General features: G+C 40.3%; 1 protein-coding gene across 2 annotated transcripts in view; it reads right to left on the reverse strand.

The window, feature by feature from the left end:
• The window catches only part of Trmt11 (tRNA methyltransferase 11 homolog), a 53,174-nt gene that overhangs the window by 16,501 nt on the left and 17,692 nt on the right, over positions 1–18,981 (reverse strand). For both annotated transcript variants that reach the window (XM_052751282.1, XM_052751283.1), the window contains 4 exons: positions 13,862–13,942; positions 10,168–10,332; positions 8,866–8,938; positions 8,614–8,745 (listed from right to left, as the gene is read on the reverse strand). In XM_052751282.1, coding sequence (XP_052607242.1) covers positions 8,614–8,745; positions 8,866–8,938; positions 10,168–10,332; positions 13,862–13,942 — 451 coding nt within the window. The remainder of the gene's footprint in view (positions 1–8,613; positions 8,746–8,865; positions 8,939–10,167; positions 10,333–13,861; positions 13,943–18,981) is intronic.

Here is an 18,981-nt window from a genome sequence, read left to right on the forward strand (position 1 = left end):
GCTGCAGTGAGTCTTCTCCTACCACATGGGATCTGGGGGTCAAACTTCAATCACCAGGCCTATGCAGCAAGCTCCCTAATCCACTGAATCATCGTGCTGGCACTGCCATCATGGTCACTGCTAAGAGGAGCAGCTGGATTTTGTCTTTTCACAATGGAAGCTTCTAGCCAGTTTCAGAGTTAGCTGGCAAAATGAAAATGAATAACAAAGCTCTAGGACATGTGGAATCTGAGCAAACAAGCGCACTCACTCAGGAGCTTTGCAGGTCTGAGGACATCAAACACACCTCTGCTTCGGATGACAGACCAAACATGTTCAGCGTCATTTTCAGGCAGTAGAAGCTGATGAGTACTAAACCCACAAATATCAGAGTGTAGGAAGAGACGATAAGATTGAGTCCTGAGCATCAGAGGCTCTGGAAATAACTCAGGTACAGATCAGTACAGACAGTAAACTCACAGTACTCTTCCCACTTGTGCTAGTCACACAGCTGGAAGAATCTGTGCCTCAGTGAAATGTCTACGACAGAAGCAAATGAACAACGAGAGGTATCCCATTCCTAGTACTGGAGGCTTCACTTGATGTCAACAGACGTCTAGTTGGGGTATAGTCTCCCTGTTATTTGGTGACTATTTAGACTTCTTCTATGTACGCAAACAATATAAGCTTCTTCAGGTTTACCATGTCCCCTCAGGCGGCCCTCAGTGTTAGTTGGCCCTCCCAATAATCCCTCCCTTGCCTCCTTTCTTCCAACCCCCTCCCCATTTAACCCTCCTGCTCCAATTCCCCCCTCCCTGTCTGTATATTCTGTTTCCCCTCCTGGAGAGATACCCCCCAACCCATACCTTCCCCTCTAGCCCAGGGGTTCTCCACCTTCTAATGAGGCAACCCTTTAATACAGTTCCTCGAGCTGTGGTGACCCCCAATCATATACTTATTTTCATTGCTACTTTATAACCGTAACTTTGCTACTGTTACGAACCATAATATAAGTATCTGTGTTTGCCAATGCTCTTAGGTGACTCCTGTAAAGGGCCATTCAATTCCCCACAGGTGGAGAACCAGTGCCCTAGTCTCTTACTCTATACCTAACTCTGTGATTATACAGTTTGTAGCGTGCCTATCGAATGCTTAAAAGCTAACATCCACATATAAGAGAAAACATGAACTATTTATCTTTTGGGGTTTGAGTTGCCTCACTCAGGATAACATTTTCTAGCTCTATCCATATACTTGCAAGTTTCAAAATTTTGTTTAACAGCTGAGTAATATTCTGCTGCGTAAATATACCACATTTTCAGCTTTGTGTGAGCACTTTTTTCTTACTGGCCCTTTATATGTATACTATGGTTTCCAATTTTGTGTTTTGTGGACTTTGTGTGTTTTTCCTGTGGGTTTTTTTCTTGTTTTTTAAATGATGGTTTGTTTGTGTTTGTTTTCCAAAGAGAGAAAGAAAGAGTATGGAGTTGTAGGGATGGAGTACTGGGGAAGATCTGGAAGATCTGGGAGGAGTTCGGGAAGGGAAAACAGTAATCTGAATATATTGTCTAAATATTTTTTTCAATTAAAAAAAAACAAAAGAGAAGAAATTGATACAGTTTTACACCCAGGTATCCCAGCATGACTTAAAACTCACTTTGTAGTCCAGGCTGGCTTTGAACTTGAGATCCTCCTGCCTCAGATGCCTTCATACCTAGCCCTTTGTCTACATCCCTATAGTTATAAGTATTTGGACATTTTTCCTTGTTTAAATTAGTAGAATACAAAAGTCACTGAAGAAATATGCTGTGGCTGCTTTTTAAGGTCTTCAGAAATACATTCAGCTTAAATCCTCGAATTTTACTTAAGTGAAATACTGTGAAAGCTGTCCTCGGCATGACACATGCCTACTACCCTCTAGAAATCACAGAAGCTGTGACTCTCACATTAGGAAACACTGTCCTGTGGGCACAATGTGCCATGGCCTCTGCACCAGTCAGCAGCTGGCACAAGACTGAACCAATAAACCTTCTGTCACAGAGGGAGGGCCCCACATCTCCCCAAGACTCACAGGCAATGGTTAGTAGAGTAGAGGGCTTAGGAGGCCCCACCCCCAAGGATATATAGACAATTAAGAGCTGCTGTGGGAGACGTTTTTAATTCAGTGGTGTAGTGGTACATAAGTTGCCTAAATTTCCATAAATAACCCTAACTAAAATCATTGCTTTTACCAAGCTAGACTTTTCATAGAGCGTTCCTATGCTCTGCTGGGACCATGTTTGGGACAAAGAGACATTTGTTCATGTCCTCGGAAAGAAAAGTTCACACAACGACCCACAAGAGACCTCAGATCAGTTCGGGTAATGCTCCCTCACCAAGATCACTTCTTTGTTCTGAGGGTGTCATACCAGGACTTTAGGAAAAGGAATGCAATACTTGGCACTTAAGAGGAACATGAGAGATCCAAAGCTCAGTACAGGAGAAGCTGCATTGTCCCTGCTATAGCTGATAAGACATCTAACCACGGCTTGGCTGTCTTCCAGAAAAAGGGGCATTGTAACGGGCTATGGGCAGATGGCTGGCATCTTTCATGGTTGCCCCCCATTTGGTTGGTGAACTGGATGAAGAAGATGAAATGGAGGCACCGCCTCACCATTTCTTACAGCTGAGTGGGAAGGGACAGACTGGAGAGTACATGTCACACCAATACTAATCAGTGTCTCCTGGGATCCAAACCTTGGAACCTGTGGGAAGAATCAAATAGTGACAGTGGCAATGAGATGGACATGGTAAGAGAGCTGGGAGTGAGAGAAGTACTGTGTCATGCCCAGTTCACCAAACAAGACAGGGCTGTATCCACTGGAACGTAAGACATTAGTCAATCCAGCAGAGGCACTGGACTGTGTGTGGCTTTGTTGAACCCCACAGTATATCTGATCTTTATGATGTAGGAGACTCTGAGGGGTCTTGGTGACTTAAGCGGTCATAAGTGCTACACCAGTCAAGATGGATTAGGAAAAACAGAGCAGATGATAGGTTGTGTCCAGATCAAGAGCAAATATGGCAGTATTTGTGTTGAGCTGGGGTTCCCAGGGGAAAAACTTACAGAAAACCAAACGTGCTTATAATTTTTCTAAGTCCCTATAGTCTGAAGAGCAGTTTACCAAAGGGGTTTATAACAGGGAAATACCAACGATTCCCACTATGACAATTGCTACTCAAAGTAGATTCTGTGGGATGGGAAACCTCACAGCCTCTTCCCTAACATGGTAGACAAGAAAGCCTGCAGAAGACAATGCAAATGAAGGTCCTATGCTGAACTGCAGACTATTCTTAGATGGATGATGGGGGCAGGTACACACCGTTTGCTGTTGGACCCCAAAAGCACTAGGAGTAACAGGCATCAATGAATGGACATGGAGATCGTGTGGTGTAAGTGAAAAGGATTGAGCGTGTCCTAAGAGTGGGCAATTTTCCCTAGGGATGGAGATTGTTCAGCCAGCCTTGGATCCTTCCAGCAGCCAAGTGTGGTCCATGGAGAGGCAGCAGAAGGCAGCAGCACAAGCCCAGAGCCAGTCAGACCCTGGGAGAAGACACCGTGGCTCCCCTGAGCCCCAGGCCAGGTGATAAGCACAAGCCAGTTCCTCTTTTTTTTTCCCTGGGGGCAGGGGGGACAGAATGTACATTAAAAGCAATACTCCAGAGGGAGGAGTTGGGATAGCTCACAAAGAATGATTACAGATTTTAAAGAACAGTGTTCTTGTTGTGAACACTGTTCTTCTGAGCAAAGAACTGCTACAAGTAATGGGGCCTTTCTGTGCTGTGTTGGACCTTGTAAACTATTTTTTAGTAACCTTTTAGCTATTGTATATTGATCCTAGTAGGCATGTGCTTGGAATGGACTGCAATGGGCCCTCAGGGATCCTGCCTACACTATGTAAAAAAGGTCTCATTATATAGTGCTAACCTGAGTGTTTTACAGATTTAAAGAGGCATCTGAAAGACATGAAAGTACACCCCATAGGAGCAAGGATGGGAAATAACTGAGACAAGGTGCAGGGCTTGGATCTGCAATGATATTCATGGGTGTTTTATAGCTACACAAGGTGTAGGTGATATCTAATGAGTGACTAAGAAAATCCTACAACAGTCTGTGCCTATAAACATAAAACTACGGCTAATGAGTCTGAACAAAGGCATCTGGTATGAGTAGAAAAGGCACACCTGGAAGCCCTAAGGTCACTGAACAAAATCCCAGTACCAGGAATGGGATGTTTCCCTATGACTGTTGACCCTAAGATCCCCACACAACAGGCTTTCACCACTGATACTGATTGCATATGAGAACTGGACTGTAAGAGTCTAGTATAATGCCTAGTCGTAAGAGTATGTAATAATCTAGTAAGCTGAACACAGTAATCCATGATTCTATACCACTAAATATAAATGAGTAAATGAAAGGGAGACTCTTGTAGGATGCAAATCTACAAATGCATAAAAATGATGAACAGTTTATCATTTTCCACAACAGCGTTGCAGTGGGGTTTGTAAACAATGCAAAAAGTGAAGTAGTGGAGTTTGTGATACAATGCAAATAGCGTAGTAGTGGTGTTTGTATACAATGCAAACAGTGTTGCAGTGGAGTTTGTAAATAATGCAAACAGTGTTGCAGTGGAGTTTGTAAACTATGCAAACAGTGTTGCAGTGGGGTTTGTATACAATGCAAACAGTGTTGCAGTGGGGTTTGTAAACAATGCAGTGTTGCAGTGGGGTTTGTAAACAATGCAAACAGTGTTGCAGTGGGGTGCTGTGGGATGTTCTGTATGGCAAATGTGCTGCTGATTAGTCAATAAATAAAACACTGATTGGCCATTGGCTAGGCAGGAAGTGTAGGTGGGACAAGGAGGAGAATAAAGCTGGGAAGTGGAAGGCTGAGTCAGAGAGACACTGCCAGCCGCCATGATGACAAACAGCATGTGAAGATGCCGGTAAGCCACGAGCCATGTGGCAAGGTACAGATTAATGGAAATGGATTAATTTAAGCTGTAAGAACAGTTAGCAAGAAGCCTGCCACGGCCATACAGTTTGTAACCAATATAAGTCTCTGTGTTTACTTGGTTGGGTCTGAGCAGCTGTGGGACTGGCAGGTGAGAGAGATTTGTCCTGACTGTGGGCCAGGCAGGAAAACTCTACCTACAAATGGCGTCCAACGTGGTGGCAAGAGTTTCCACCTAAAAACTGAGCAAAGATTCTAAAATGGAGCTAAAAACAGTTCCTAATTGTCTCTCTCAAATGAGCGGCAGCTGCCGGTTTGAGCAACTGGTGGGTTCCTAGCCTGCGCACTCGACCTGCTGCGGTATGGCGGGAATGAGACCTCTGCAAGTGGTACATTAAGTTGCACGGTGGATTTAGCCTTTTCTAGTACAAAACAAAAAAAAGAGGTTTCTGGGCTACATGCTGCTTGGCTAAAAGCATAGACCCACGATAGCTCCCAGAGCTGGTGGTAAACCACCGCCATGTTGGGAAGCTGAGGTGGGCGGAGCCAGCAGCCACAGCTGCTACAGTTTAAAGCAATAGATTCACAATAAGACAGATTCAGATGTAATAGTTTACAATGTGTGTAAAATATACGTAGGCTTGGAAGAGAGAGAAAAAGGAATTATACAGTTATATAAAGAAATACATAGTTTTTTGTTTTTTGTTTTGGTTTTTCAAGACAGGGTTTCTCTGTGTAGCTTTGCGCCTTTCCTGGAACTCACTTGGTAGTCCAGGCTGGCCTCGAACTCACAGAGATCCGGCCTTTTGGCTAAGATCAAGTGTAGAAATACATAGTTTTTAAAAATAAAGTCTTTAAAGAGACAGTAAAATTAATAAAAAAAAAAGCCACGTAAAGATGAATATTACGCAGAGAATCTGGATTGTGTTGTCTTTGGGATTTTTTTTTTTTTGGGGGGGGGGGGGTTTGGTTTTTTCGAGACAGGGTTTCTCTGTGTAGCTTTGCACCTTTTCCTGGAACTCACTTGGTAGCCCAGGCTGGCCTCAAACTCACAGAGATCCGCCTGCCTCTGCCTCCCGAGTGCTGGGATTAAAGGCGTGCGTCACCACCGCCCGGCTGTCTTTGGGATTTTTAACTGCAGAAAAACATTTGATTGTAAAAGCTGTTGAGTTATGCCAAAATGTATATTTTAAAGGTACCTTGACTTCAAAATTTGGATATAAGGATATGTTGCTTTGGAAAGGAGACTCTGCTTTTGTTCCCACAGAAAGCCAAAGGCTATGGATTTGTTCCAGATTAAGATACATCAGGTTTGACCAGCCAAGACCCCCTGATAGGTCTCCGATGACAATATGGCCCAGATGATCCAACATCCAGAATGGTTTGAAGGCATCTGGCTCAGACAATACAGCCTCATGGACTATTCTATGATCCTAAAATTTTCTTTGTGTCCCCATAAGATACAGCGTCCCCCTCCAGCAGGAAGTAGTAAGAGAAGCTACGCCCAAATTCCCAAATTATATGTAATTTTATTTTGTTAAGGTTAAAACCTTCCTTTTTGAAAAAAAAAATGGGGGAAGTGCTGTGGGATGTTCTGTATGGCAAATGTGCTGCTGATTAGTCAATAAATAAAACACTGATTGGCCATTGGCTAGGCAGGAAGTGTAGGCGGGACAAGGAGGAGAATAAAGCTGGGAAGTGGAAGGCTGAGTCAGAGAGACACTGCCAGCCGCCATGATGACAAACAGCATGTGAAGATGCCGGTAAGCCACGAGCCATGTGGCAAGGTACAGATTAATGGAAATGGATTAATTTAAGCTGTAAGAACAGTTAGCAAGAAGCCTGCCATGGCCATACAGTTTGTAACCAATATAAGTCTCTGTGTTTACTTGGTTGGGTCTGAGCAGCTGTGGGACTGGCAGGTGAGAGAGATTTGTCCTGACTGTGGGCTAGGCAGGAAAACTCTACCTACAGTGGGGTTTGTATACAATGCAAACAGTGTTGCAGTGGGGTTTGTAAACAATGTAAACAGTGTTGTAGTGGGGTTTGTAAACAATGCAAACAGTGTTGCAGTGGGGTTTGTATACAATGCAAACAGTGTTGCAGTGGGGTTTGCAAACAATGCAAACAGTGTTGCAGTGGGGTTTGTAAACAATGCAAACAGTGTTGTAGTGGGGTTTGTAAACAATGCAAACAGTGCTGTAGTGGGGTTTGTAAACAATGCAAACAGTGCTGCAGTGAGGTTTGTAATACAATGCCACCTATGTGCAGTACTGGCTGAGACTTGAACCTGGGTATTCTGTAAGAATTTCTAGCCCTCTAAGAAAACATAAAGCCAGTGTTAAGGAATCTGGATACATGTACTTATCAGTTGATAAACAAATGCATAACTAAAGCTAGGCCAAAGTCACTTCAAATACAATGTTTATAAAATAAACAAAAAGCTACATATCTTCCAAATCCTGAGGCACCTAACCCACCATTGCTACCAGTGTCCTCAACAGCTTTTGAACAAGTATATATAGCAAAGACAAGTATTACAATATTTTTAAAAAGAGATTTCTACGGCAGATTAGAAATAACTAAGCCATAATCTTAATACTGTCTTTCAAACTTAAGATTCCATTCTTTTTAAAAAAAGTGTGTGTCAGAGGATAACTCATGGGAGTCAACTCTCTCCTTCTACCATGTAGGTCCCAATGACTGAACTCAAATCATCAGGCTTGACTTATCCACTGAAACTCTCTAGGCCCCTCTAATACCACATCTTATTCAAATACCTTGTCTTCTATCATTGATGTACACAGCTCTATTCAGCAGTTATACCAGTTACTGAGTAACACAGCCAATCATGTTCAACATAAAACAGAGCTTTAAATATATGCATATTTTTTACTTTGGTATTGGCTTGTAAAAAAGATTGATTGCATTTAAGGTGGCCATAACACATGACAGGCTTGTAAAAAGCCAGCATTGGAGTAGTACACATATGAGTTACTCATGTACAGTTTTGAAAATCACCTGTGTTTTCATACTAGGCAGCAGCTATTGAACATCTATGATATATCAGACACTGAGCTAAGAGGTCTGTAAGAGTTGGCAAACTTTTCAGACAAAGAGCCAGAATGCAGAGATTTTAGATTTTGTGGGTACATGTATTTCTTTCAACTTTTTTTTTTGAAACATTATATAGCCCAGACTAACCTCAAACTCAGAAGGTAGCCGAGTTTGACCTTGAATTCTGACCTCCTACCTACCTTCCAAGTTCTGAGATAACAAACATGCATTATCATGCCCAGATTTTCTGTTACATACATAGTCTTTTGTGAGTTTTCTAACCATTACTTTTAAAAATATAAAAGGTAGTTATGCTCAACCATCTTATAAAAACAGTATGCAAAGCATATCTGGCCCAAAGGCTGTCGTTTGCCAATCTTATTTTAAAAAGTCAAAAAAAAAAAAAAAACTAATCCAACTAATAAGGGGAAGGATATTATGTTTTACTAGTATATAAGTAAACCAAGGCTACTAATAAATAGTAAATATAGAATTATGAGCAAAGTTAGAGATGAGGAAACAAGAATGCTTAAAACGTACAAATACAGTAGAAAACAACATTAAAAATAAAGACTACATACTCTGGTGTATATACAGGTAGCCAATAGACTAGTCTTCCACCTAGTATGAGGGTCTCAGCTGCAAAGTTTAATAGGTCAAAAAACATGTCACTCAGGTGATAACTCAAGGAGACAGGAACGTGGCTTTCTGGACTAACAAAGAACAAACATTACAAAATCAGTAAAAAGTTTAAGATTGCTCACAGTAATTATAAAAAAAAAAATCAACAAGTTTTTCAAAGTAATAACTCGTTACATTTAAATTTCACTCACCATTTTTCTATTCCCTTTGGTATCTGCTTCTGTGAACCTGACCTTCTTGTAGATTCTCTGATGCCATATGGAGCTACGCAGGAATAAAAAGAGCAGGAGAGTCAAGTCAACCAGTTGCCAATGAGGGACAGACACACATCGTGTGCAAGCAAATGTGACATCCACAGAAGGAAAAAAACCTCACCCATGCATTATTCCACCCAAAAACATTTAACATAAAATGCTCAGGGAAGGGAAACTATGTCTTCAAAAACATCCACAGTATAAAGACCCAATAAGTAATGGAGGCCCCAAATTACTAACTGCAATGCCTGACTCTGAAGTGGATCCTGCATTCAAGGAAAACAACAGTTCATAAAATAAGTGGTCCAACTGACAAAACTAGTTAACAAACTGTAGATTTATATATATATATATATATATATGTATATAAATTTTTAAAATTGATTGCTACACTGCAGCTAAGTATCTTGACTCAGAAAATCCACACTAAAGTATAGAAGTAAAAATGCCATACTGGAAGAACAAACAGTAAATAATAAAAGGTCCAAATTGTCATAATGCATATTCACAATGACATCTTAGTGCCTAAGAACTTTCTTTTTAGATTTGAAATCCTCTAGTCAAAGAACAAAAAAATGAGTCTTAACAAAAGGTCTTAACTTTGCACTACTTACTAACTATTACCAAGATTTTTAATTACAAAAATTATTACAAAGATTATTAGCAACCCTATGGAAAAGGCACATCTGTTTTGATGCGTCACGTCAAATACTCAAGATTCAGGAGCACAGAACCTAAGTTTTCATGTAGTGTTCTGGAGCAAGTTGGGGCATAACCCAGCGGTTAACACAACCCCAAATCTTTCTACGTACAGAAAGAAGATGCCAGTGAAAACAGATGCTGCAGAGGCTCACCTGTGGAAGAAGGTGAGATTGCTGAACCCCCCGAGACTGACACAGTACCCATAAATAACACTACCTCTAGGTGCTATACTAATGACCAGTCCGTCAATATAAAAATACAGGCCTCAAAAGGTAAGCGGAAGAGAAAATAGATGGCAAATTATATACAGCTATAAATATAGACAGAAAATAAATATATTTACTAAAATGAAACCCTTAAGTACTTCAATTAACAAGCTGCTATCTAGTCATAATTTTTTGTATTGTTTTTGAAGAAGAGTGGGAAGAACCCTAGTACAAGTGGGCACTTCTTACATGTGTTGATATATTTTGTACTTAAAATATACCAGTTTCAGAAAACTAACCCCTTTCCTACTTTGTATAAAAATAAACTCACGATCTGTGATGATTGCATCAAAATACGTTCCCTTCCTCCAGGAAGGCTTAGAGGCATCTGAAACCAAGACATCAAGGTAAAACTTCTCTAAGCCATACTGACGAAGATTTGCCCTGATGTTTTCATCTGGTCCTCGCCATTTCTGGTTTTTTCTACTAGCTTTTCCTAAAGAGAAAGAAAATGAAGGTAGAAAATTATTCCATCAAACAGAGCATTACTCTTTTCTTTAGTTCAGCTGAAAATACTTTTATGCTCATGCTAACCCACATTCACCAACATAAAATGTATGTTCATTTGTAATCTTAACTGTATGCATACAATTACACAAATATTTCACCATATTATTTTGAACAGTAAAATGCACCTTATTAAAATGGCCAATACTTTCTAAGTATGAAGTATTCTTAAGTAAGATACATAACTGGAGCCGGGCGGTGGTGGCGCACGCCTTTAATCCCAGCACTCGGGAGGCAGAGGCAGGCGGATGTCTGTGAGTTCGAGGCCAGCCTGGTCTACAAAGCGAGTTCTAGGAAAGGCGCAAAGCTACACAAAGAAACCCTGTCTCGGGGGGGGGGGGGGGGGGGGGGGGGGGGGGGGGGGAGATACTGAGTAGAATATGGACCTTTCCCACATCAGTAAAGAGTTCCATGCTGAATGAATGTTTGATCAGATAAATGAAACAGAAATGAAGAACGCTAACTTGTAAAATACAGCAGCTTTTGACCATGAAGAACACAGACAAGTGGAAACACTGCTAATGAGAAGTCAGTGTACATAGAGAGAAAGTGAAGAAGCTCAAAAGCCTAGCATATGAGACCTAAGTGGATGATGATGATCATGTCAGTGGTAAGATCGAAGACACCTGAAGAAAAAAACAGCTTAATGGCAAATTTTGAGATATATAACTACCAGGGACACACACACACACACACACACACACACACACACACACACACACACTCACACTCCACATACACACAACCAGAAGATGGTACTAGCGGAAAGAGATAATCATCGGGCAGGTGAACTCTGGAACGCACACACTTGGAGCCATCGGCATTTAAACAAGTGGAGCTGGTGAGAAGGAATCTAACTCTAACCTAGGTGTGCAAGCTACCCAAGGGCTTGCTCTAGAATTATTCTTAAACTTGAGGCAGGGACTGGAACTCATAGCGACCCTCCTACCTCTGCCTCCTGAAGCCATGCAACGCCATGCCCAGCAATTATTGTTACATAATTATACACTTTTGTATTATGATCAATTTTATAGTAAAACAAAACTCAAAAAAAAAAAAAAATCAAAAGGATGGAAAAACTCCAAACAACATTCACTATGATGGAAACAGGGATTAAAAAATGGATGCTAGCCAGGCAGTAGTAGCACACACCTCTAATTCCAGCACTCAGGAGGCAGAGGCATATGGATCTCTGTGAGTTTGAGGCCAGCCTGGTCTACAGAGAGAGTTCCAGGACAGCCAAAGAAACCCTATCTCAAAAACCCCAAAATATAAATAAATAAACAAACAAACAAATAAATACATAAAATTTGGATGCTAGGAGATAAATAATTATGTAAACAAAAATGAAAGAAAACCCCAGGGTCTTAAAGAAACTGAAATAAAACTTCAAAAGAGTAAGAGCAGCACCCAGCGAGGACGTTATCCCGGAAAGAAGGAAGGCTTATGAAACTCAACACCGTGGAAGAGGGGGGCTCTGCGCCCTTAGTGGGTGTTTCGGGCTGAACAGTGGGTGCAGGCGCTACAGGATCACAGACAAGCAGGAAGTGAGAGTGAAAGCGGAGAGCAGGCTTTCAGGCAGCATTCGGGCAAAGGGTGAGGAAACGGAAATACAGCTAAAGAGACCCCATAGGACGGACAGAAAAGGCTCCTAACTTGCCAACTGGGAAAAACACGAGACTATTCTACGGTACAAACTAAGGGATCAGAAACGGGGAGCAGAGGGCAGCCCTAAACTGTCTGATCTAAGAAACTCTCCTCAATTAGAATCTACTTCCAGTAGACCGAAGGCTATGAAATAACTTTTCAAAACTTTAATAAATAGTTCAGGCCCTCTGGATAAGTAAGACAGTTGATCAGCTTGATCTGTTTGGGAGGCATCCAGGCAGTGGGACCGGGACCTGTCCTCAGTGCATGAGTTGGCTGTTTGGAGCCTGGGGCTTATACAGGGACACTTGGCTCAGCCTGGGAGGAGGGGACTGGACCTGCCTGGACTGAATCTACCAGGTTGAACTCAATCCCCAGGGGAGTCTTTGCCATGGAGGAGATGGGATTGGGGAAGGGGGGGCGGGAGGGGGGGGACGACAAGGGAATCCGTGGCTGATATGTAAAATTAAATTAAATTATAAAATAAAAAAAATAAAAATAAAAAACAAAACAAAAAAACTTTAATAAATAAAAATGTCTTAAAGGCTCTGTGGGACAATTTCCTTAAATCAAATATATTGCTTCTACTAGCAATAAACTAGAATAAGTCTCAAGACTTCACTTACTCTAACAAAATACAAACAACAAACTTCTAGCTAGCCCATTTATGAAAAACATTCAAAACTATAACTTTTCCCCCCCAGTAAGTATTACTAAGCTCCTTAAGAGTCAAGGTAATAGTGTGCCAGTTATTACTACGGCACACAGCAGCTTCAGCAACGTAAAGTATCATAAAACCTCACCTTTAAATTAACCTATACTGAGCTAAGTAAATTGTTTTAAGAACTCATTCAAGTTACAACAGAGTAGAAGACTAGCATAGAGGCAAACAATTTTGAATCATGAATGTAACTTGGTATTTTTAATACCATTCCATTATGAGAAATATACTTTTTCACTCTGATTTAATTCCATCCAATCATATACCAGGAGTGAAGCTTTGAAATTTTTAGATGTCTTCCATAACTGCCACAAAACCAAAGCGGATCATGTTTCAAGTTATCCTCATTTAAAGGCAGAATCTTTAAATTTGTAGACACCTCAAGTGTTTCAAGTATGTTCTGGTCACAAAAATTTAAATGTTTAAATGTTATTCAAAGACTAAATATAAATCCAACCTATACTCAAAGCATGACTGCTGAGTAAATCAATGTTGGTAATCTTAATCTAGAGAGACTATATGTGTTTTCTTTTTTTTTTTAATTTATTTTTATGTTCATTTTGCATGCATGAATGTCTATGTGAGGGTGTCAGAAGCCCTGGAACTGGAGTGACAGACAGGTGTGAGCTGCCATGTGCATGCTGGGAATTGAACCTGGGTCCTCTGGAAGCACAGGCAGTGCTCTCAACCGCTGAGCCGTTCTCTCTCCAGCCCCCGTACACACATTTCTTTAACATGGACTTGCTGACTACAAAATGGCCACTCCATCTCTTCCACCTTTTCCTTCCAACACTGAGGTTCACAACCTCAGTTTGCCTTTTTTTAAAAACTTCTCTTATTAGGATGACAAGTTCTTAGCTGGGGATGGCGAGATTTTTTTTTTTTAATTCATCTTAATATTCTTCTAGTTCACCTTGCATACCTTTAGTGATAATGTCATAAAATGTAGCTACTCAAAGAAGTTTTGTGGTAAAATTACACTAAAATGTTGTGCTTTAAACACTAAAATGTCACATAAAGCTCTCTATCAGTTTCAAGGCCCATCTGGCTGAAGAACAGAGACACTGAAGAACCTCGAAGTTCTACTCACCCAAGCCGTGAACCGTGTTGTAGTCTATGTCCGTCCCACACACATATGCACCGAAGTGAGCAGATGCTATCAGAAGGCCACCTGGAAAACCACACAACTGTGACTATTAACCAGAGAGTCCCAGACCAGGGCTCCTTTCCTGATTTAATTCGATCCAGAGTCTCATGAACTAGCTGCAGGCAGAGTACCCTGGAATGACACCAAGCTAGTTAAATTTAGCAAGGCTCAGAACTGAACAAATAAACCCGAAACTGAACTCACTAAATTGGCCACAAAGCAGGGATTTGAATCGATACATATCATGGCATTGTTATTTCACACTACCTAAGCAACACTACTTTTTTGTTCAAAATAATGCATATTTAGACATTTTCAGGTTATCTTAGATTATTAAAAAACATTTTGCTTCCCTTTTAAAAGTGAACATACAAGTCTGCAAACACAAAGATCTAGAATAAACTAATAACTGGGCTTGAGTTTCAAAGAACTAAAGTGAACATATTTCACATGTGTAATACTAGCTTTTACGAGCTAAAACATGGCCTGTCTTAAAATATTGTCATGTCATTATCTCTTGGTATAAACTATAAATATCAATTTCTGAGTAAATTATCTCGTTAATAATATCATTTTTCTATTAAACAGTGCTATGGCTAAAGGAAGAATAATATCCCAATATAAACTGACCAGACTAAGGAATATGACAGATATGATTGGTTCACAAATGAAGTAAAGTTCTAACAATTAAAAATAAAATACCTTAAAAGAAAAACAAGTATTTTTAAAATTTTACAAAAAATTCAGTTAAATAAAACATTAATAACTATTTTTCATTAAACTGCACATTTCTATGAATTCAAATTAAAAATGCTTATTGTGCTTGATCAATCTCCAATTACAATATAGAAAGATGACAGTCAAGATGAAATGCGAAATCCGTTCTTAGACTACAAAGTAAGCACAGCCTTGGACAAAGGGCAAACTCTAGGGATTTTCTGTTTCCACCCTTTTAAAATGTAACCTCTAAAATTAAGGTGTGCAATGTCTTCGCAGGGTCTGAATCTACAAATTCTAGATCTACAGCCGTTTAAAAAGGAGTCAGGGAAGAGTTCTTTGAAATGCACTAACGAGTGTCCTACTGTATCCCTTGAAGAAGAAGAAGGCTGGACCCAAAGCGGAGTGGAAACTAAAACCTACGTCTTCTCACGCTAACCCCTGAAGCTTTTGTGAGATGCAGTGTAAAAGAGACCTCATAATTCTTAAGTCTAGAAACAGGATAGTCTGGAGTTAGGAAAGGTATTGTATGTGATGACTCGTGAGCCTCACAAGGTCACTTCACCCAAATCACAAGGAATTACTACAATTCTGCCCATCAAGGCAGATACTCACCTAGAAGAACTAGTTGTCAAAGGGAACAGAAAAGCTTTCCTGTGCTTCCTTACCCAGAACCTTATCCATTGCTTAGAGGGACTTTTGAGAAGACTCAATTTACAGTACACTGCTGAAAGGAGATGAATAATCTGTTAGACTCACCTGCAACTTGTGTTTAACTTTTTAAAGAAAATCATAATAACTTGGTTTCTCTGAATTGATCACTGGGTAATCACTGTTAATCATCTATTGCTCTTTCAATACAGCAGTTTTTGCATTTTGTTATACCTAACATGGCATTTTCTTGAGGGGATAGGGCAATAAAAAACAGAGGGTGAGTGTTGAGAAGGTAGGAAAGAGACTCGCCCATTTCAGTTATCCAAAGTAAAATACTAATACCACATATGTGAGTTAGACTAACACCGTGTTTCAGTTTCTTGTTACCCAAAGAGTAACCATTTTAAGGTTAGTGTAGTATCTTACAGGCAAAAGAGTACAATGAGCGGAACTGACTCCACACTATAAAACTTAACTTACGATTCTCATCTCTGGAGAGCTAAGGAAAGCTTTGAATCTGTGAGGAAATGTGAGACTAGGCTTTGGTTTTCCTAAAGGGAAAAAAGGAAAAGAAGTTGGTAATCCTGTTGCCAATATTTTTCACTGTTTTATCCCTCAGAAAAGGACTCTAAATGAACTAGCAGCCTGCGCACAAGGATATTGGCCAAGGTGGTAACTCAACTAGACGAACTAAGGATGCAGGAAAGAAGCTACGAAGAACGAGGAAAACCGTAAAGCAGAACACACTGTAACGACCTACTGAGACCTACTTCCCAGCATCTTCTCCATCCTCCAGTTTCCTCACCTGGACCCTTGTCTATCACTCGGAAATGACAAATTCAGAAGGTGCTGTAGCATTTTTCTCACACCTCCGATGTCTCCTTGGTGGACTCTGACTGCTAGAGCTCCCTCACTTGAGAGACCAAGTCGACGCCACAGCTTCAGAGCTCTATGCTACATAAGACACTGAATGCATGCTCACCTCAATCAGTCTATCATAAACAAGATACTAGACACTTACAAACTTAAGCTGCAATTCCCTCACTGCTGCCATAGCAGCAGTTTATGAATATTTGGGAAATTAGCCCAAGAGGGGACTAGAAAGTGAGTTCATGGTCAAACTTTCCATCATTATTTAGTATTAGCTAGCAGGTTCACCAAAAAGTATCTAAGTCCATAAGAAAGTAACCATTAAACAATAATAGTAGCCTAATAGTCCACTGAATGTCTACCAGTTTTCAATAAGATTCTAACATATGTATACATTACCTCCCTTAATCTTCATAATGTATTACTATGACCAACTTACAAATGATTGGAACTGCCATCTAGACAAGAATTTTGTCCAAAGTCACCTTGTTGGGAAAGTAAACTCACACTACATACTCTTTCCTTTATACTATAGTACCTCCTCTGGGGTCAGCACCAATTGAAGTTAAAAAAATAAAAAAAAATTAGCTTATATCATACTAAATTACTGGTATAGTTTTAGATGTCCAATGCCCTTCATAGATGAATGTGTTAAAGTGTTGGTCCTCATCGTGGCTCTATTGGAAAGGGAGAGTTTGTCTAGAGTGTGAGGCTTAGAAGGGGGACCTCTGGCCAACAGGTTTATTCTAAAGAAGAGGACTGTAGAAGCCCAGACCTTCCTTCTTCTGCTTCTGCACTATGAGGTAAGCAGTTAATTCTACCCTGTGCCCCTTAACACTGTCTTCTGACATCAACAAGAGCCTACAAGCAATGGGTGTGCCCACCTAAAACTGTGAAGCAAAAAGGAAATATAAATTATATCACGATTACGTTAGAGTAACAGAAAGTTTATTAGCATATCCATTAGATAAAATAGAGGCAAATTCTGTTACTACGTAAATGAGGTAAAACTGTACATCCAGTTAATGACAGCGCACACCAGCACAGGTGCTGTATATTTTCATGCTAACTTTAATAGTGTATTTTCTTACCACCAAGAGCTGACCCAATAGGATGTTTCTTCTCTACTTGGAAAATGAAAGAAAAAATGTAGTGTTTTAAAAGTGACAGAAATGAGAATATATTTGCCAAAACAGAAAGGAAAGTGTGTTTCTGTAAGTCAGAGTATAACTCAGAGCAACAGCAAACTGTCTAAAAGAAAAAGGAAAGATATGTAGGCAAGAAAAGATCTCAACCTGTTTTGCAGCCTTGAGAAAAACCACAGCAGTGACTGGTTCAATGCTAATGCATTTGGGAAACTGTCCACATTTCAGTCTGGACCATTAAAAGAGACATACTTGAATTAAAAACAACAACAACATAAACCCTAATATATGGAAGCCAAAGGTAAAACCATCATCCAAGAGGATGGAAAACCCTATGGCCATGGAGAAGGCACAGTGCCGTTTCTCGAGTCCTTTCCAAGGTACAAGCTGTCTGTGAATCAGTAGTTCCGTGAGGAAACTAATGACCCTTAAGGACCTTCTGTACAAAATAAGGGGTTATAACCAGTTTCAAAGTAGAAGTGTCAAAAACTGACTTGTATGCTGAAGTCACACTTAAACCACAAACAAAGATGAGTATGTACTTTAGTGGCATATCTTGCAAAGGTTCTCCGATCGTCTGACCTTCCTCTTCTATGTGAACAGTGAGGTGATCAAAGCAAGCTGTCTACTGTATGTGGGAGCCACGCACAGCAAACACAGTCAGGCATCCTTACCCCTCACCACTCATAAGGTAGCCAGCCCCCTGTGCTGGGAAGATGGAATTTCACAATACTCCTAGGCTCCACTGCATCAAGAGAAGCATACTCCCTTCCCTCCCCTATTATGACAATGTCCTTTTTAAGCTCTAAGGTGTACCCTAAGTGTGCACACTAGTCATTCTGTACACGAATATTACATAATTCCAAAGAACTGTTTTTACTCCATAAAAAGGGCTGGTGTGTGTGTGTGTGTGTCTGTTTGTTTGTTTGTTTTAAAGTTTAAGAATGAACCAACCAGACGGCTTAGTGGGTAAAGTGCTGGTGGCATAAGCCTGATGACCTGATTCCCTAAAACCCACACAACAGTGGAAGGAGAACCAACAACCCCACAGAACTGTCCTCTGACTTACACACCTACAGTGGCATGCCTGTACCCAGACACATACATCACATGCACATGCATGCATGCTTATGCTTACACACACACACACACACACACACACACACACACACACACACACACACACTAAGAAATGTTTAAAGATAAAAGAAAAAAAGAGTTAAGAGTTAAGAGCTGAGCTTCTAGAGAAGGACAAACTATAACCATTCCTCACATCCAAAAGAATAAATTCCAAATGGATGAGAGTTCTAAAACAAAAATACACAACTTCAAAAGGCCTAGAAGAAATATAGCTGAATGAATCCTTTATAACTTGAATATATGGCAAGAAAGCAAATATTGTCAAAGTCAAATGATAACTGGCAATCTGGAAGAAAGTATTGTGATTTATTACAGAAATATTGGAAGAGGAAGTGCTAATATCTCTACGAAACATCTTTACAAGAGGTAGGAGGCAAAAGACATGAAAGTCTATTCAAAAGAAAGTCTATTTAAAAAAAGCCGAGACTTGACTTATAATCAGATATAAATTTACACTGTAATTCGATACCACTTTCACCCAACAAATCAGGAAATCTTCAAAGGCTTGACGATACATTCTTAGTAGTAAAACTGCAG

This window comes from Peromyscus californicus, unplaced genomic scaffold (assembly GCF_007827085.1).
Source record: "Peromyscus californicus insignis strain IS unplaced genomic scaffold, ASM782708v3 Scaffold_22__1_contigs__length_63687245, whole genome shotgun sequence".
In the NCBI taxonomy this organism is placed as follows: domain Eukaryota; kingdom Metazoa; phylum Chordata; class Mammalia; order Rodentia; family Cricetidae; genus Peromyscus; species Peromyscus californicus.